The sequence below is a fragment of the Vollenhovia emeryi genome, unplaced genomic scaffold (genome assembly GCF_000949405.1).
Source record: "Vollenhovia emeryi isolate VEMERY1.0 unplaced genomic scaffold, V.emery_V1.0 DF939145.1, whole genome shotgun sequence".
NCBI lineage: Eukaryota > Metazoa > Arthropoda > Insecta > Hymenoptera > Formicidae > Vollenhovia > Vollenhovia emeryi.
In genome coordinates, this window is record NW_011967221.1 from 3712425 (window position 1) to 3731655 (window position 19231).

The window sequence follows — 19231 nt, forward strand, 5'->3', positions numbered from 1 at the left end:
AACTAGAACTTGGATCAAGTCCTAGCATCGTGGACACAGGCCTCAAGAACTGCGCCCAAGTTCTAGTTCCGAGAAATGTGTAACCAATCAACTAGCAGCTTTCATGGAATAGCTGCGAGTCGATTGGCCACACATTTCTCGAAACTAGAACTTGGACAAAGTTCTAGCATCGTGGACACAGGCCTTTACAGAATAGCTGTACATTTCTTGTGAATAGAACTTGGACCAAGTTCTAGCATCGTGGACACAGGTCTTTAGATCGTGGAAACGAGGTTTAAAAGACATCTTTAAGTCATCTTTTAGACATACATATCTATTATATTTATATTGTCATAATCGTAATAGATCAATACAATTTTATTGAGCTATTACGATTAAATAGAACAAAGAGCATTTAACCGAAAACTGATTCGTATGGATGCTATACAGAACGTTTCACTGGCTAAGAAATATTTCAAGAGATATTTCAGACGATCCCTAAACATAAGAATTGACTGTAAACAAGCTTAAGTGTGCAGTATAATTGTATTGATCTATTACGATTATGACAATCTAATGGGACTCCTCTTTTGTAGAAATGAGCAACGAGCAAATTATGGGGCTGAACTTGCCGACCGGCATCCCGTTTGTGTACGAGCTGGACGAGAGCTTCAAGCCGGTCGTTTCTATGAAGTTCTTGGGCGACGAGGAGACCGTCAAGGCCGCGATGGCCGCGGTCGCTGCGCAGGGAAAGGCCAAATGAATAATTGTAAACATGAAAAATGTCCAACGCGTGTTGATTTGCGAGCGGCAGATCTCTCTTGTATGTCCGTTACAAATATTTATGAACCTTTAGTTTCGTTACCGTGATAGAGAATGTAGCTCAAGAAGAATGACGGAGCATTCTTGCTTGGACGAGCATTTCTGTGTGAAGTATAAAAAAATATATATACGCATACATCATAGAAGACTTGTAAAAGTGTGAGATATTATTATTCAATCTTGTGTTGCACGCAGTGTGTTGAAAAAGTTACATTTGAAAGTTGAAGTCGATCCCAATGTAGTCCTGGCAAAAGAATTCAAGGCCAGATGTGTCGATCCCGGTTTTCATCGTCGTTTAACTTCGATCTTATAGCGATCGTACATTCGGTTGCTTGCACTAGTGCGCGCCGAGTGCACACCGAAGCTCGTTCACAGTCAATTCTTACATCTGGGGATCGTCTTGAATATCTCTTGGAATATTTCTTAGCCAGTAAAACGTTCTGCGTAGCATCCATACGAGTCAGCTTTCGGCTAAATACTCCTTGAGCGTGTATTCAAGACCAAGTAAAATGTAAGAATATCGTCTGTAAACAAGCGCACTCGTGCGAGCAACCGAGCTCGCTGTTGGTTTAATTCATTCTTTATCTTTTTCCAAAGGGACAGATAGGCCCGGTTTCACCAAACGTCGCTTAACTTTAATCTTAGTTTAATTCACGTCCGTCTCTTACTAAAGTAACAGTTGAAAGGAGACAAAGAACGTATTGAACTGAGCTTAAAGTTAAGGTACATTGGTGAAACCGAGCCTTAGAAGGAAATAATTGAACTAAAATCAAAGATAAACGGCGTTGATGAAAACCGAGGTAAATCTCTCTCGACCTCCCCGCAGGACTCTCGCAAGTGTGTTTTCCTCTCGATATTCGAGTGCATCGTTAAAAATGGGACAGCTATTTTATGGTGTATTACTACTAGTCACGTACTAAGAATTATAACATTTATCTCTTACATTTCTTGCGATATAAGAAGATAACAATTATCTCTCACATTGTTTGTGATGTTTTAAGAATATAATATATATATATTTATTATTCGCTTGTCATTCTCATTATTTAATTAATACGCCACGTAAACTAGACTGATCGCACATTTTGTCTGTGAAACGTTCTTACAAAATATTCAAACGACAGTAACTTCTTTCTTTTTCCCGCGCAAGAGAGAGAGAGAGAAAAATGGCAATTGCCTACTGCGACGTCTGCGACCCACTGCGACCCGAAGTCAGGTACAAAGAGCAGCGTCGCTCAGACCCGCTCAGTGCGTTTCGGAACGTCGACGTGGATCGCGCGGCATAACCTCGCGCATGATACGCACGGGGAGGCTCTCTGTGCGAGGAGGCGGAGAATTCCCGAGATCCGAGGATGAATCGCGTGGACCTGAAGGTCGTGTTGCTCGGTAACGCGATGGTGGGCAAGACGAGTCTCATGGAGCGTTACGTGCACGACTCGTTCAACGGCGACAGGCCCTACCAGAACGTGAGTATCCGCGCGAATTACGCGCAAGCACGGGGGGGGAAGCGTTCACGCTGCGCTCGACGCCTTCGCTCGACGCTCGGCCCTGATACTCGGGCGGGGTAAAATCGGCTCGATTAATTCTCCGCTTCGCGAGGGAACCGAAGGGCTCGGGCAGCGTCGACGCTCCCCGATCGTGCGAGTGCGGGAGAGACGATTCGAAGGTGGGGAACTGTTGAGGGACAAAGGACAGCGAGAAACCGTGGTTTTCCTTAGAGTTGTTTTTAGGGGCCTGGACAACGGGACCGTTTCTCTTGGCTGAGAAGCTCTGTGGCGCGCGGGTCTCCCTGGGCTTTAAGTTAAAACGCGCAGGCGATAACGCGCCTGTGGGCGTCTTCGGTTGCGATCTCGCCGATGCTGCTCTGTCAGACGCGCGTCAGAAGAGCGCGCTAGCGATTTGCGACACTTTGCCCCGAGTCCAATTCACGCGGACAGAAGACTTGAGCCTAATCTACAATGTGCTCTCTGCGTCTGGAAACATTCTATTTTGTAGCTAATGTATACGTTTACAAAATCTATGCAAGTTGATAAGTTGTATATTATTGTATAATCGTACATTGTTGACAAATTTGTTGAGCGTCTTGATCTGTTTATACAAAATAGAATGTTTCTAGACGCGGAAAGCACATTGTAGATTAGACTTTACAGTTGCGAGATTTTGCCAGTCGCGATTTGGAGTAAAGGAAAGAGGGAGAGAACGAGGTGTGCAGAGCCAAGAGGAACGGGCCTGGTCGATTTGCGAGGACTAACGTGGCACATCTTGTTTCTCTTAGTCCGCGACATTGTGGAAAGAAAATTGTAAAAGTAAAAAGTTGTTAGAGTTCGCGCTGAGAATCGTCTGAGCGGAAGGGAGGGCGTCGCGTACCAATTAATGCAGTTGAAATTATGCCGCAGACGATAGGCACTGTGTTCGCGGCGAAGCGAGTGCAAGTGAACGATGTGACGCTCGTTATGGGACTGTGGGACACTGCGGGCAGTGAGAAGTGAGTATACACGATTGCGCGACGCGTCGCGTGTGCCACCGCCTTGAGATTTCGAGACGCTGGGGAGAGACACGCCGTACGCCGTTCGATGGATCCGTTGTTTGTCCACGGAGTGAATTTTCTCTTCGAGCTCACCCTGAAAGTCGTGTGATCGTGGGACAGCGTGGCATTTCGCAGAACTTCATGAGAGTATTCTGAAATTTTATCGTACAGTTCGCTAGTAAAATGTATGGTACGGTGATTACATGATTTTCTGGATAAATTTTGAGAGAAAATTCTTTTTCCGTGCAGCCAAACTGGCCGCACAAGTTCAGAACCGAGGGGGAAACCGCTGACCACAATCTTGTACATACACCAATGCCCACTAATACCCAGTGGGCATTACTTTATCTTATTTTAGTTTATTTATCTTGTTTTATCTTATTCTACCTTTACAATGCCCGAACTAATGCCCAAAAATGCCTGGTAATGTCGCAAATCTGTACAGCACATTTTGCCTTCGGCGGTTTCCCCCTCGTTCAGAACTCTTTATCGTTTTTCCTCCGCGCTAGAAGGAGAAGGATAAGCTCTGAACTAGCGCGACCAGTTTCAGCTGTGAAGAGAAGACCCACTAACTCCGTGCCGTTATCATTAATTGCCAGGTACGACGCGATGACCAGGACGTATTATCGTGGCGCCAAGGCTGCCATAGTGTGTTACGATATCACAAATTCGAGCACGTTCCAAAGAGCGAAGCACTGGGTGAGGGAGCTCAGGAGTATCGAGGAGAATTGTAAGGTGTACCTGTGCGCCACCAAGAAGGATCTGTGCGACGAGGGCTTCGTGTCGGACGATCCGGACCTGCAGGGCACTGTGGAAAGGTACGCGAGCGGTACGCAGACCAAACTTTTCGTAACGTCTAGTAAAACGGGGGAGAATGTAGGTAAGGAAGAGTTTACACTTTTGGTAAGCGACGCCCGGTCTGTTCCGTTCGCAACGTGTACTTTATTGTATTCCTTTTCTTTGCAGCCGAGTTGTTCGACCAAATCGTACAGGATTTCGCGTCTAATCCGGAAAACTTGAAAAAGGTCGAAGAAGCGATTGTTCTGAGCAAAAAGTCCGGGGAGAGGTACTGTTGTGCGACTTAGCGAGTATCAGTATTCGTACTTATTGTATTCTTGTACGCTTTTCATACTAGAGATAATTTATCCCGGATGCTATGATGAACGTCATAAAAATAGATCCCAGTATCGTTAATGATCGACATATGATATTGTTTTGCTCAGTACTTAGCCTGCGTTCGTTTTCTCCCACTGGGGGCACAAACTATACGGAAAATCTGTAATTTACGTAGCGTAAACTATAGAGTTTCGGTATAGTTTGTGCCCCCAGTGGGAGAAAACGAACGTAAGCTTGGCAAAAGGGAGCTTAGAATTTTATACACGTAATGTCGTTAGCGTGGCACAATGCAGCTTCGCGAAAGTAATTTATATTTTTCAACAGATAGCAAATTTGTAAGAAAAAGTGTATGGTACGTGCACAAATACGATTAGTTTTATATAATTGAAATACGATGCGCAATATACAGTTAAGAAATGTTCCTGAACACGTGGTCCTTGATCATTTTATTTAAAACTGATTTCTTTGTAGTAATGTAAAAGACGTTTGTTCATAATCGCACAGGAATGCGATTATGAAACTGTTGATTATGGAGTCATTCACGTGCGATTATCGCAATGCGATTAAGTTCAGCGTTAGAATCTGTATGTACACTAGAGGAGGAGGAGGAGAGGACGAATCACCGATGCCTTCCCATGTGAATTTAAGCACGCGTAGAACACACGTACATTTTCCATACACAGGGTGAGGTAAATAGACCCTTCTCAACCTTGCAACTTTTGTCTGAAACATTTCTTTCGAAAATGCGTAGTTTCCGAGATATTTAGGGGTTTCCATACTTTTTCCTCACCCAGTGTGTACATGCAAAATGTGTAAATATGTTGACAGGTGCACGAATTTATGTGGCAGGGCACCACAGTGATTCCTAGCGTACAGTCATGAGGCCTGTTCTTTTATTACTGCACTGCTGAACTAGTGCAATAAGTTAAAATGAAACAAATAGATTACCTCTCATTCCAACTCATTGCACCAGTGTGCACTAGTTCAGGAGTGCAGCAATAAAAAACAGACCCATGGTCAGTAAGGTTGTCCGACGTTCTGTGATAAATTTCGGAAATAGTCTACCACGCGAGAGATTGTAGCTTTTGTTCACGGATATGTGCGGTGATACATTATTAAAGCAAATTGTACGACTATGTAATGATACATACGAATATTCTGAAAATTCATTGTAAAATAATCGGACAATCTTTCCGACCGTACAGGAAGCGCGTTTCCCCCCCCCCCCCCAATTTTAGTGCTCGATAAAGGCTGTCGCTTACAAATGTTTCCAAGGATTCTTCTCCTTTCTTTCGGAAAAACTTGGAAGCACTTTTAGCGGCGGCTTGACCGCAACCAAAGATGCAGACTTGATAATTTCGCTCGTTCGCGATTGCGATCTCTCGTTTGCGCGTCGAGTCCCCAGCGCGCGGGGAATTTTGCTCCTCTCGCGACGCCGAGGAGAGAAGAAGGAAGGACGAAAATGGAAGAGACGACGAGCAGTCGCGGGTCCACGATGCGGCATGCAAACGCGAAGGAGTGAGGATGTTTCGCGCGTATTTTCTTGTCTCAAGATTATTTAGATTTTCACGTTCATTTTGGGCGAACGCCTCGCTTATGCGTCTTCTCAAATTTTCCCCGTTCCGAGCCGCGAGTGGCCGCAAGTTGGAAAATGTCAAAAATAATATAAATATAAGAACATGATACCACATATGTCATTGTCATTGTAGACGATAAGTGAATATATTATAAAATATACGCAATCCCGAAGCTCCGTAAAACAGCGGTATACAACGATGAGGAGTGCGTTACCTAGGGCGACCTGCCTTACCGACCGTCGAGGGCGCGCGTGCCTGCTTTCGGACCGCGCCGCGCGGAGGCCGTGGTCGATGCGCGGTTGCGCGGACAGGGACGGTCGCACGCGAGACGCCATATTGCGAGAGGGTCGACCGAGTCGCGCGGAGCTGTGCGGTGTTTACGCGGCGTCACCGGGTAAGGGCCGTGATACAGTTGCGCATCGATACCGCGGCCGTCGCCTGGAGTGCGGTGCGTCGCGACGCGCGCGTGCCACCGGGACCGGGCGCAGCGGCGCTGTCATGAGCGGCAGCGACGGCGAGGACGGCCGACGCGAGAGGAGCATCACCGCCGCCACCACCATCGTCGCTGGGGAAAGCGGCATAGCCGGAGCGATGGATGACGACGGTGGTCCAGCGGCAGCGTCGGCGACGACGACGAGGCGACGCTGCAACGACGCCGCCGTCGCCGCGGCCAGCTGCGGCGATTCCGCGTGGACGCGCCGGGACGCGGACACGCCGAGCGACCACGAGAGCGGGGACGCCCGCGTGTTCCCCGCGGTCGCGGACTATGATCCCACCGGGGTACGTCGCCTCGTTCTGCCTCGTTTCGCGCGAGTCGACGCGCGGTCGGGGACCAACTTTTTCGCTTCGGTAGCGCGAGCGTAATTTTGGGAGACCGACACTCTCGCCGAGTCCCCCGCGAACGGAGAGTCCACCGTTAACCTTCTTGAAAGGAGACACCCGGTCGTGACACTTTTACCCCTTTTCGAGAATCTAATTCGCTGTTAATGGGTTTGTTTTCTGTTCCTGCACTGGTGAACTAGTGCAGTAAGCTAGAATGAGAAAAAATATGCTTGTCTTACTCCAATTTATTGCACTAGTTCACTAGTGTAGGAACAGAAAACAAGCCTATAGTTGCAACTGTAATATCTTTCGTGCACGCGCGTAGCTGGTACTATCGGCCTGGCGAACAGTCGTGAGATATATCTCTACCGACTAGACCGATGCATAGGTGTTTCTTCGTGTCGGTTTGTCCCGCTATCAGCGGACCGAGCCACGTTGTATTGCTGTTTACGGAGATTTAAATGAAGGAGCAATTGGCAAAAATCGAACTCGTGATAACGAAGCGAACCGTCGCGTTTGAATGACAGGAGTATATCGCGCTATCGCATTGTTTTCAAAACAATCTTTATAAGCTGCGGTCCATTTAACACTACAGATACTTCGAAGCGCTGCTTTCTTTTTCAATGAAAAAAAAAGAAGGCGAGTGCTTTGAGGCATTCGTAGCATCGAATGGACCGCAGCCGTGATACGATGATCTTCAACATTTGCTTCTGTTGTGACATCAACAGGTATGCACAGGTCTAATCTATCTGGTACTGTTCAAACTGAGAATTTCCTTAATAACTTTTCAATATTTACACGAAAGAATATATCCATTGGTTTCGCAAATTAAATGGCCAGCCCCGGGTGTCGCTGCTTTATCCGCGAGCGCAGGTTCCATTGCGTCAATAAACTTACTGTATTAATTGCTCTCTTCGCAGTGCGGGACGACCGATCAGCGCGTGATCGACGCGTTTATCAGAGGCGCGAGAGCGGCTGACGAGGACCGCCGTAAGTCGTCTCTGGTGAGCACCGACGCGCTCGCCAAGCTGTACTCCTCTGCGGCGGCCATGGACAGCCAGTCGCGTCTCGGGAAGGAGTCGTGCTCCTGTGATAATACAGCCGATTACAAGGCTAAACGGTAAAGAGCAGGTTGATTGAGGCCTGGTCTACAATGAGTCGCTAGTCCACAACGAGTCGGAAGCCGGGACTACATGTTGATATCTTTTTGGGCGAAAGTAGCTTCGACTTCTGACTACCCAGTCGGCAAAATGTTAGCAGATTAACATCAGATTGGCAGCAGACTCGTCGGAGACCCACGCGAAAACCGTAGCTACCTGTGCCCGCATTTGGCAGCGGAATCTGCGGAACGTACGTTGTCAACAGATCGTCGGCAGAAGCGGAGCAGAGTTTGCTGTATTTCTGCTGACGTGCTGGCAACGTGTCGAATATATATCAGTTCCTGTATGCGATCTGCAGTCTCTCTGCCCTCGAAGCTTGTAGTGGCCATTTAACAAAATCCGTTCCGACAGATTTGGCTATCCGGGCGACGACTAACAACTTCATTGTAGACCAGAGATTTGCGCCCAAGTTCCAGTTCCGAGAGAGCCGGTCGACTCGCGGCTATTCTGTAAGAGCTACAAGTTGATTGGCTACGTACTTGGGACTAGAACTTTGACACGAGGCTTTGGAACGTCGAGAGGGCGGCGGGGCGAGAGTACGATGTTAATCGAAAGTGCCTTGTGTCTATGTGCAGAGATATGTTTAGAGAGGAGCTGCAAAAGGCTATGAACTTCCAAAATCTGTGGACGGAATTGCAGCAGTCCATACGTACCGACTTTAACGTCGCCCTGGAGGCGACTCACGTATTCGACTCACCGCAGTCTCAGCGTGACAAGTTCACGATGGATATGCACAATACTGTTATCCAGTAAGAAACTGTCTCTGCGTATCGAAACCGTCCACCACCGTCGAACGGATCGTCGCGTAACCGTGCCTCTTGTTGTAGATTATGCAAGAGAGATTCCCATCAACTTTTCATGAGATTAGTGAGCCAGGCGCAGGAGTTTGTGATAGAAGTAAAAATCCGTTTGTTCGCTCTTCTGCACGAGCGTAGCGTGAATTTAGCTGAAATCTTCCTCACCGGTTGGTACACCGCCTGTCCGCAAACGACAAATTTTCAGGATTTGTATGACGGATAATAACATTTCTCCTTCGATTTCTTTCAGGTCTCTTGAATGACTACGACGCTCTCGTATCGACAGCGATTTTAATTTCTGAATTAGTGAAACCATTGAAAAAGTGCCTCAACTTTAATTTGACGTGGGACTGCTTCATCAAAAAGTTATATCAGATTTATGTATATAACGACGCTCTAGTGCAAAACAATTTACCCACGTTTATTGGCCAGGTAAAATGCCTATGTTTTACCGAGGAAGCGTCCGGTGGCGTTTGCGATTTCGCAGATCTAAACGCGCGTGTGTGCATTTGCAGCTGAGGAAGCTTCTACCGTTGAAAGATTCCAAGTACCAAGCTCTTGTTCATAGATACTTATCGTTCGACGACGAGATGACTAGAATCGGTAATTTGTGGCCCGAGACAGAGCCATGGATGGATAAATATAAGTAAGTTGAAGAACATTGCGCTGTTTTACCTCGTACAACTCGACGGAGTTGCGAATAGCGGAAGATCAAAAGTAAGATTGTATAAAGAAGTGTGGTTTTAGTGCAGAACAAGCCCTTCGTATGACGAGGCTTAGGCAAATTAGGGAGGCCTGGGGATTGTTCACGACAACACGTAAATTAATGGAGCGTAGTATGTTAAACAAAACATCCGACATCGGAAAGTAAGATGTGCACATGTACAAAAAAAAAGAGAGAAACAGTTTTGATAAAATTCTTTTCTACGATTCTCTCTAATCCGTCGCGATCGACATTTCAGTGAGATGCAAGAGATCCACGGGCAGTTTTCGTCGCTCATCGCGCACACGTCTGGAAGCGACAGTCCACCTTTAAGTCCAGTACTGGACTTCAGTTCGAATTCCACAGCTATGCCATCGAGCATAGAAATAGTTCAAATATTGTTAGACGATTGGAATAAAGCTCAGCACCAAAAGTTGGCGGACATAGCCGGGGCATTGACGGCGACCGAAATGGATGCCGCTGGACAGGGTGATACCAACTGTTACGATTACACACGTGCAACGTGCCAGTTGGCGCAATACGCCATTAGATCAGTGAGGTATGTCGTGTGGATACCCAAAAACTCGTATATTTCGAGTTCTATTAATTTTTGTATGTTTAAAATGATTCCGACTTATTTTAGGACTCACAATGACGTCTCCGTTGATACCGAGAATGGTCTTGAAAATGGGAAAGGTTGCGAGTCTTATACATGCGACGAAACTGAAATAGGTCACACGGTAATTGCGATTACATGTCAAATCTTATTAACTAAAATTGTTCGCTCTTATTGTTTTTAATTATCATACTCTTGCTCCAATTTGTTAAAGCAAAACCTAAGTAAAAAATATATCACGTGTGCTTCCAACATTAGTATGAGAGTACAAGCTTTTTGGCGAAATAAAAATAATTGTTGATGTACAACTTTTTGTATTATGGTTGTACTTTGTGTAAGACTTTCTTTGAGGGTAATTTACACTGATGACAATGTACTTTTGCAGGATATGCACAAAGACGAAAGTGTCGAGAAGGACGAGATAAATTCTTTTCCGCCCCTTAGCAATGGATTTCCAGGTAAGGCGAATAAAGTAAATTAATACACTAAAAGAGGTGTCTCGAAAAGATGAAAGATAGACAGATGTGTTTTCAGAGATACCTGCAAGTTGTACAGCGACGCAGGTTAAAAAGAAACTGGACAATTTGGCCGACGAGGACAAGAAAAAGGAGTCGAGTATGCGGGACGCTTTGCACAAATATGCCGCAAAGACACCCGAGTCGGAACCTTGTCTGTGTGTTTATCAACACGCGCAGGAAATAGCGGCGAGAAAGAAGGAAATTCTCGAAAGTCCGCCCTGTCCTTGTCTGCTGAATTCGAGACGCAAGTGGGACATCTGTCCGTGCTTGCCTAAATGTAAGCGCTGCTAAAGATTTTTGTCTTACCTAGCCGACCAATTAAAATGATGTCTGTCGAATGATATAATGTATCGAAAAACAGCCATACCTGAAACGGTCGTGGCGAACGGTCGTCCCAAGGCAACGTCGCCGACCTCCGTTGCAAAGGCTAATTCAGAGCCGAGCCAGAAACCTGCCGTAAAGACTGGCTCCACGCAATCTGCCCAAACCCAAACGAGGCACTCTACAACGCAAACTCACAATCACAGCATACATCAGGGTAGGTGTAAGTAGCGTTCCTCCGTTGTACAGTCATCGCGTCGATTGACCTCTCTTCTGCGCCTCCGTCACGTCTATCGTGTGACGCACGTTCGTGTACATCTTTTCTTCACGCAACCACAGGTAACACTCATTCGCACGCCCACGGACCGCTACCGGATCTGACGAAAAACACAGGTCCGTGTTCTCACCCCAGACTTCGCCCACTCAATCATACACCGCATGCGTGCCACAAGCAAGCCAACGTCGAACATATCAAGAGAATGTCGTGTAACGATTGTTAGTAAACATACGAATGCCCCGCAGAGTTGTATTTATTATTTATGCCCTTACGTTTTAATTTTGTTCTTGTTTTAGTGAGTTCAGGAGATGGGGATTGTTCGGATTCAGGGAGCAGTCAGGGGGACTCGTGCTCCACTAGCAGCTCCGCGCAGAGAGACGCCAATGTGAGACACTGCGACTGTTGTTACTGTGAGGTCTTTGGTCACGGGATGGTGAGTTGAATTTAAAAAGAAAAAAAGGTCTCGTGGTTTGTTCGACTCGAAGAAGTGACGAGAAATAATGAGCGCCTTATTTTTTTAGCCGTCAGTCGCGCCGGTGAGTCGAAACTATAAAGAAATGCGGGAACGACTGCGACAACTTCTGACGAAGAAAAATGCGAAAAAGTGCAAGACCGTGGGTGGATGTAGCCCGCAGAAAAGCCCGTCGGAATCGTCGATTCCCAATGTCAACTCCGAAGCCAAAGCCGTGACAAGTTCCATCCTTAGATCAAATACTCCAATTTCAACGATGTCCACGGTCCAGTATAATCAACGAGATCAGCGGGATTTGGAGAAATTGTTGGAGTTCATCGAGGGTAATCAAAGCGGGAAGAAAGACAACAAGAAGGCCGAGAAGAAAGCAAGGCAGAAGCAACGAAAGGTTTGTTCGGATATAAATTTTGCTGTGCTGTACTTTATACTCAATTTTACGCTAGTTTTATAACTACATGTTAATTCTCTTGACAGCTTGAAGAAAAGCTAAAAAAGGACAGACAAGAAGCGGAGAGACAAAAGTTGATAGAATTACAAAAAAAGACGCCAGAGGTGACGATCACTGTTGTCGATCCTCAAAAGCCCATACCTCAAAGACTATTGCCTCAATGTAATCTACCGGAAGTTTCCATTTTGCCAACGTCGCCATCGGTATCTCTTCCTACGATGAAACAGTTAAATAATAGGAAAAAGGATAAGCAAGAAGTTTGTAGCAATAGTAGTAATAACTGCGGTAATAATAGTATTACTAATTTGAGCAACAAGGCGAAGACGACGACTGCGAATTCAAACGCGAAAAATAAGAATATTAATAGTGCGGAGAAGTGCGAGGTGCGAAATACGAATTCTAGCCAAGGGAATAAGAGCGGCGCGAAGAACGATAAGCTTGATAGCAATAAAGGCAGCAAGCCACCAGCAAGTATTAATAATATTACGTGTGCGAAAAACAGCTCGAATAATAATGCAAGTAAGTTAACTGACGTCGATTTACTCGACAAGAAATTGACGAAGAAGGAGAGGAAAAAGTTGAAGAAGGAAATGAAGAAATTGGAAGATGCGAAGGCGAAGGAAACCGAAAGTGCAGCACATACGGAATCTCAACCGCAAATAGTTACTATTAGGAGGGAAATAAATTCAAACAGCGCTGAGCCTACGGTCACGATCACTCTGAAAGGCCAAACCCCGGCCGAGGATAAGGTTCTATTCACGTTGGTGAATGGACAGACCAAAGAACCCTCTCACAAGTCGGAGCAAGAACAAAACCAAAGTAACAGTGGGAAAAAGAAGAAGGTGAAAGCGACTAACAACAATAATCCTTTGCAACAGGGAAATAAGCTGCAGCAATCGAATAATTCGAAGCAACAGACTCAGACTAAAGCCAGCGATGGTAAGAACTTGAAGCAACAAGCGACCAACGAGAAGTCGAAGAGTGGTAAACAGGTGGACGAGAGGAAGGTCCAGCAGCAGAACGTCAACGAAGGCAAAAATTCCAAGTCGAAGAAGGACAAAAGAAATTCGGAGAACAAGGAGAACGTGTTGCAACAGCAAAATACGGTGAACAAGAGTAAGAACCAACAAAACGCGACCAACAAAAAGCAGAACAAAGCAGGTACTCCTCCTCAGACGCCAGTGTCGCAGAAGCAGCAACAGCAGCAGCAGAATCAGAATCAGATTATAAGCGAATCCGGGATTGGTAAGAAGGCAAAGAAGCAGCAGCAGCAGCAGCAGCAAGATAAAAATCCACAATCGAACACCAGTAAAAGCAATAAAAATAACAACGCGAATAATAAGAACGTGTCGACTAAGAACGACTCTCAAAAGAATACCAATGTAAGTAAAACGAATCAAACTACCGTAAGTAAGCAACGTGCGCCCGCGGAGGTCCAAAACACGTGTTCCGAACGAGTTACCTCGCCGTCGCTTAGTAGCCAGTTTAAAGACATCGGGCCAAACTCCAAGATCAACATCGAAAATCTCAAGTTGCCACCGGGCATCACGATCACGAAGGTCGACGCGCCGCCGAAGCCGCTCCCAATCAAAACTGCACCGTTGCCGAAACCAGTGAATCCGCCCAAGCAAACTACTATCATCGCCGCGCCGATGAGCGGCGTTCAGTCGAGCTACGCGAGTCCGCAGGCAGGCGGAAATGTCATAGTGGTGGACACGGGCAAGCTCAAGCAAGACCTGCTGCCGAAGGCCAGTGAGAAAGGTAGGCCGAGATCAGTATAGGTAAACTGAGATAATAGAAGAATCGCACGTAAATCGACTTGTGAGACTAATAGTCTTTTACACGTGATCTTTTAATCGGCCCGAAGGTTCTATTTTATCTCGTACAATACTTGTATAACAAAATCAAACGAGTTCTTGCTTTATGAGGAGTTGATAAAATTCTTCAAAGAACTAAATTTATTAAACAATCGCTAGAATTGCCTTCGAAGATCGTACATTTCTAAACGTGCTTCTCTCAATAAGGAACGTTTATCTTTCAGCATTGCTCTTATCAATGATTTCAACGAGTGATTTTTCTCTACGCAGATTCCCAGCCGCAGAATGCCGCCAGCGGTAAAAAGAAGAAGAAGAAGAATAAGAATTCAGCCAACTCGGGTAATGCGCCGGCGAACGCGTCGCCGATGCAGAACAACGACGGGTTCGTGAGCGAGCACGTGATGGACGAGCCGGCGAGGATACTGCACAATCCCGGGACGAACATGGTGACTATCAGGAACCCGTCGTTCGGGCCGATGAAAGTGCCACCGACCCAGCAGGCGGCGATCATCAAGGTCTCGGAGAACGGCATGGTGACGATCCGAAGCCCGGCTCTGCAGCAGGCGATCAATGCGGGCCTGACGTCGCCGCCCAAGCCGGATTACATAGTCAAGGGCGATCTGTCGGCGGGCAGAACGACGACGACCGAGTGCGGCCAGCTGAGCGTGAAACACGCCAACGGCGTCATATCGTCGAGCCTGGCGGAGTTGCGCAGCCGGTTGAGCGCGCAGCCGGATTGCGCCTCGTCCCTGTCCGAGCTCGCCAACATCCAGATCAGCCAGATGACGAACGGCCAGCCGATACCGGAGAACGGCATCAATCTCAAGGGTACCAGTGTCACCCTGACGAAGGTGAGGCCGGAGGTGACGGGTATGGAGGACGCACGGCAGGCACCGGCGAGATGCGCCACGGCGAAGGAGGCCGCGATAAACGCCACCTCGATAACGGCAGCCAACAGCGGCGGAGGCGGCAGCGGCGGGAAGAGCAAGAAGAAGAAAAAACGCGGAGGCGGCACGGGCCAGTGCGGGGATGACTTGGACCTCGTTGGTGAGAAACAGCAATAATCAGACTTTAACATGTAAATCTGCTTCTTTCATTTTGTTTGTTTTCTTTAACACATTACACGAATACATTATACAGGCACGCATCCTCCCCGAGTTGTTTCTCACGCTTGCAACGGCTAGATCTAGCTTCTCTCCTTTACGAAGGAAACTACCCATACTGTGTCTCTCTGGGACGCTTGTAGGTTCATCGCAGGAAGGACGATTTTCTTTCTCCTTCACCCCGTGCCGGAGAGGGCACTGCACCGTGTTAGGATGCCCCGCGTCGTCCCGCTAGGACGAAAGATTTTTTAGACGCCACGTGCTCCCGAATGAAAGAGGTGTCTTCGAGAAATTGGCTTCCGTGAGTTTCTTGCGGAAGGCAGTTTCTTAGGAAGACAAACGGGTCCAGCGATCATCGTCCTTCCCTTCTCTTTTTTTTTTTAGTTTCACGCGAGATTTGTCCCGACGATTCGAGTCGCTTTGTTCTTTTCCGGAAAGCGCAGAGTTAAGAGTGGATTTAGTCGCGGATTCCGGTCCTTGTTCTTCTTTTCGCAAGAATGCTAAACGCGAGACAGTACCGTCTCGATAAGAGATGCCGCGCAAAACGTATAAGGACGAACCGAGCACACGAGTCGGCTATGCAAGGAGAGGGAAGAAAGGGGGGATTCTGCACACACAAGATTATCTTGAACTGGAGACTGAATGCCGGAAATAATTGCACACCGGCGACCATGTTATCGCGCGCACCTTTATTTTAATATTAGGTGATTAGAACATATTAGATGATGATAACGTTCCGAATTTATTCCAGAGTTATAACTAGAGGTGTGACATTTCGATGTTATTTTTTGGCATTTTTTGCGTTTTGTTTTTCCAGATTTTGCGTCATTTTAATGTTATTTTTTGGCATATTTTGCGGTTTCCTAAGGCTATACATGTGTTAAAAAATGTAGCATAAAACATGTTAAAATGGCATGGAACAAATTACTGAAATTACATATCATTTTCAAGCTGTAAAAGCAGTAACATGTCTTAAAAAATAAACAAAAACCAGCCTTAAGCATAAATCTCTTTGGTTGTTCACAATCTCTAGCCAAATTATTGATTTCAAAGTAACAAGAAAAAGGTATTATTATTATTATATATTATATATTTATTATATGCTGCGGAGTTGATTATTAAGAATTTTCAACCTTTTTCTCTGATGCAAGTGATACGACATTGACGTTGGAAACGTTTACTGAGGAAAATTTTGATTGTTGATGTTATTTGGACACTATTTTACGTGTTGAGGGTCATTTCGCATTTTAAAAACGCGTTAGAACGAAGTCGGGGGCTCCAAACTGTACAGAAATGACATTAAAGACGTTCCTGGGACATTTTGCGAATAAAGATAACATCAAAATGTCACACTTCTAGCTATAACTGATATTTTTGTCACATTTTTTCAATCTCTGATTTAACCAATGTTTGACCGATAAAATATGAATGGATAAATTGCTCGACTACATTTATTATTGACCGTACGACAACGTAGGGGTCATCTCATTGTGATGAATGATATACGAATGTGATAATAGCATATTATGTTTTTCTAATCTACTGATAACATTAAATAAAAGAGTGAGCTATTTTTTTTCAATATTATTCTCTCTTTTCCCCTTTGTCGGAGCAGAAATGCGTTTCCCGAAATGCTGCACAATTCTTTTCTCTGTTTCTTTTTCTTCCACTTCTTTTCTCTTCCGTTCGACGTGTTGTAAAATTACCTCATTGCCTGGCAATAAATTCAGAAAGGACAAGGACGAGACACCCTCCCCCCTTCCCCAGGACTGAACAGTTTTCAAGCGGTATCTTATTAATTGCGACAACGGAGGAAGTTATAGGAGAGACCCAAAGAACACTCGTAACTACAAATGAAACGATTCTGCGAGATTTGCAAATGCGACGCGCGGATACGTCTCTTTGCATTGCAAACGCGTGACGGGGGTGCCTCGACACTATCTGGACGATACCCGAGACATCGAACGTTGATATAATCGTTCCTTTTTTTTCTCTCTATACTTCCACCCATACCTACACAGTAGACGAGAGCGAGAGCGGAGGGGGGGGGGGGTGAGAGAAGTAATGCACAGCAGATTTTGCCAAAATCATTGCCGCGCTCGCAGGCGAGTTGTATCCAGTATTCAGAACGTGTCTTTTACAGAGGTATTCACGCCCAAAGATATAGACCTCGAGAATGACGAGGAGATGGACGATGATGAGCGCGAGCTGGAGGCCTTCAAGCGATTCTGCCTGCAATCGGTGCCGCCGTTGCACAAGGAGAAGGTCAATCTCAATATTAAGGACATCGTGTTGAAGAAGAAATCGTCATCATCGTCATCTTCTTCGTCGTCGTCCTCGTCAACGTCGTCAACGTCGTCGTCGTCGTCGTCGTCGGCAGCAGCGGCGGCGGCGGCGGCAGCGGCCGCCGCCGCTGTAATAGCGGCCAATTAATTTGTATAACGACTTGAATAATTTCTGCGTTACCACCCGCGTGCTCTGGCACGCGATTACTGCCATTCTCGGTGATTCGACGCGCGGTCCAGAACGCAGTCGCGTCGCGCGCGTCCCCGTCGACTCCGTCGTCGTCATCGAATCCAGGTTTTTACATAAAGACAAGTATGTAATGCCTTCGTAGGTGAATATTTAAATGTTAGAGTATTTAGAGCGGAGAAGCGGAGGTAGAGACTCTGAGCGACGACGGAGTGGTTGGACGGTGTCTGATTGTGTATGTATAACATTAAATGTAATTAGGGCTATAAGTTTCCTTCGCGACGGGACGACGGGTCTCCCTCGCGAGACGTCGTCTCCAGGCGTTGTTCTCCTGGACGAGGTCAACGGTATTTGTAAAAATTCGATCTCGCCGAGCACTTAAGGATAAGATACTATTGTAAAGTTAAATGCGCAAACGTTTAAAAAGAAAATTGTGACGAAAGAAGGTACGCGCTGCGCTTGCAGACCTCTGCGAGGTCTCGCACCGACGAAAGTCGGAGAAATTGCGCCACTCGACAGAGCAGACGCACACGCACACACACGGTTGTGCGTGATGATAGACGGATGGACATTGTTCTCTTCCTTTCTTTTTTTCCCTTATTAAAAGTAGTTGCGCGTTTCTATCTACTTAGGGCGTCTGTGTATCATCTTTATGTGTCTGTATCTATATTCTCCTTGTAGGAGTAGCCCTGTACTCGTATAAGTAGTCTATACTAGCATAGAACGCACACCGAGAAGATTATACATATATATATATATATATGTGTATGTATAATTCGACAAATGTACGTCACAATGTTTCTTATTGTATTGTAATTAAAGTACTTTTTATACGGTAAATAAGACTAGGCGTGTGGGGCGACAGTCCGTTATTCTTTTTAGTGTATATAATCTTCATCCTCATATACACATTGCTAAAAGAGAATCAATGGAGAATATGAGTACATGTGCATATATACACGTGAGTGCATGTGTAATATGCATGTGTATATAATATATAATGTGTATATCACTTCTGTGCTATGTAGTACATTATCATTTATCACATCTTTATTGCGTTGGTAATTTCTCTAAAAAGGAAAGCACAAAATTGTTTATTGATAAAGAATTTGAATTAGAATTGTGATTGGAATGTTGTAATTAAATTGGACACTACGAGGAAGTGTGTCTACGTTGAAAAAGTGCACGCGCGCCATAGAATTTCTTTATGTAAATCTTCATCTCCAAATATCTTCCATTTCCTTATTCCTACACTGAAAGAAAATCAGGTTGCATTAATTAGAAATCTACGTAGATTTAACCAGTCGTCTGTTAGAAAATGGACGAATTTTCATTCCTTTAGGATTTACTAGATGTGTAGTGAAGTCTATCAAACTTCTGGTTATAGAATATCGAGTCCTATCGTGATAACTAGAAGTTCTGTTTGGTTTAACCGAATCACATTTTATCATACGTGTCTTATTGATAGTCAAAGCATTTTTTTCAGTATATGATATATTGTTTTTTGTGTGTTTCGAGTACAAGAATTTAAGGAAGTATCAAAGTTTCTTCAGTTACACTTGAGCAAGACTGATTGTTGGTTGCTGAAGATTTTGATATTTTTACAGAAACGCCGTTGAATGTCTGGTAAGTGTATTTTTAATGGAGAAACGCGACAGCCGAGTCTTCTACAATAAAAAGAAAT

At 45.5% G+C, this 19231-nt stretch overlaps 3 protein-coding genes across 7 annotated transcripts; all 3 read left to right on the forward strand.

Annotated features, from left to right (window-relative positions):
* The first annotated feature begins 551 nt into the window (after nucleotides 1–551).
* Nucleotides 552–1826, forward strand: LOC105566420 (phosphoglycerate mutase 2). The gene has a single exon (XM_012020410.1). The coding sequence runs from the start codon at nucleotides 578–580 to the stop codon at nucleotides 740–742; it is 165 nt and encodes a 54-aa protein (XP_011875800.1). The 5' UTR covers nucleotides 552–577; the 3' UTR covers nucleotides 743–1826.
* A 153-nt stretch (nucleotides 1827–1979) lies between these two features.
* LOC105566422 (ras-related protein Rab-24-like) lies at nucleotides 1980–6134 on the forward strand. 2 transcript variants are annotated; one of them, XM_012020416.1, is made up of 4 exons: nucleotides 1980–2267; nucleotides 3198–3286; nucleotides 3928–4208; nucleotides 4295–4737. In XM_012020416.1, the coding sequence occupies exons 1-4, from the start codon at nucleotides 2154–2156 to the stop codon at nucleotides 4411–4413; spliced, it is 603 nt and encodes a 200-aa protein (XP_011875806.1). In that variant the 5' UTR covers nucleotides 1980–2153; the 3' UTR covers nucleotides 4414–4737. The 2 variants fall into 2 exon arrangements, with proteins under 2 accessions (XP_011875806.1, XP_011875807.1); XM_012020417.1 differs by having other exon boundaries at nucleotides 1982–2267; nucleotides 3928–4196; nucleotides 4659–6134.
* Nucleotides 6135–6519: 385 nt separating this feature from the next.
* Nucleotides 6520–18733, forward strand: LOC105566421. Of its 4 annotated transcripts, XM_012020415.1 has the most exons (18): nucleotides 6520–6801; nucleotides 7764–7963; nucleotides 8579–8752; nucleotides 8831–8967; nucleotides 9051–9232; nucleotides 9316–9446; nucleotides 9548–9667; nucleotides 9763–10062; nucleotides 10147–10243; nucleotides 10505–10577; nucleotides 10654–10914; nucleotides 10999–11175; nucleotides 11298–11453; nucleotides 11532–11668; nucleotides 11757–12095; nucleotides 12182–13916; nucleotides 14243–15019; nucleotides 17219–18733. In XM_012020415.1, exons 1-18 carry the CDS (start codon nucleotides 6520–6522, stop codon nucleotides 17506–17508), a joined length of 5568 nt encoding a protein of 1855 aa, XP_011875805.1. In that variant the 3' UTR covers nucleotides 17509–18733. The 4 variants fall into 4 exon arrangements, with proteins under 4 accessions (XP_011875805.1, XP_011875804.1, XP_011875801.1 ...); XM_012020414.1 differs by lacking the exon at nucleotides 6520–6801 and having other exon boundaries at nucleotides 7814–7963; nucleotides 10999–11181; nucleotides 14243–15050; nucleotides 17219–17244; XM_012020411.1 differs by lacking the exons at nucleotides 6520–6801; nucleotides 17219–18733 and adding an exon at nucleotides 15113–15876 and having other exon boundaries at nucleotides 7814–7963; nucleotides 10999–11181.
* The last annotated feature ends 498 nt before the right edge of the window (nucleotides 18734–19231 follow it).

Excerpts from the sequence above, each read along its gene's own strand:
- LOC105566420 (XM_012020410.1), top strand. The coding sequence starts at position 578 with ATGAGCAACGAGCAAATTATGGGGCTGAACTTGCCGACCGGCATCCCG.
- LOC105566422 (XM_012020416.1), top strand. The coding sequence starts at position 2,154 with ATGAATCGCGTGGACCTGAAGGTCGTGTTGCTCGGTAACGCGATGGTG. Across the intron at positions 2,268-3,197 it reads GCGACAGGCCCTACCAGAAC|ACGATAGGCACTGTGTTCGC; the intron begins GTGAGTATCCGC and ends ATTATGCCGCAG. Across the intron at positions 3,287-3,927 it reads GACACTGCGGGCAGTGAGAA|GTACGACGCGATGACCAGGA; the intron begins GTGAGTATACAC and ends ATTAATTGCCAG.
- LOC105566421 (XM_012020415.1), top strand. The coding sequence starts at position 6,520 with ATGAGCGGCAGCGACGGCGAGGACGGCCGACGCGAGAGGAGCATCACC. Across the intron at positions 10,578-10,653 it reads CCTTAGCAATGGATTTCCAG|AGATACCTGCAAGTTGTACA; the intron begins GTAAGGCGAATA and ends ATGTGTTTTCAG. Across the intron at positions 10,915-10,998 it reads CTGTCCGTGCTTGCCTAAAT|CCATACCTGAAACGGTCGTG; the intron begins GTAAGCGCTGCT and ends ATCGAAAAACAG.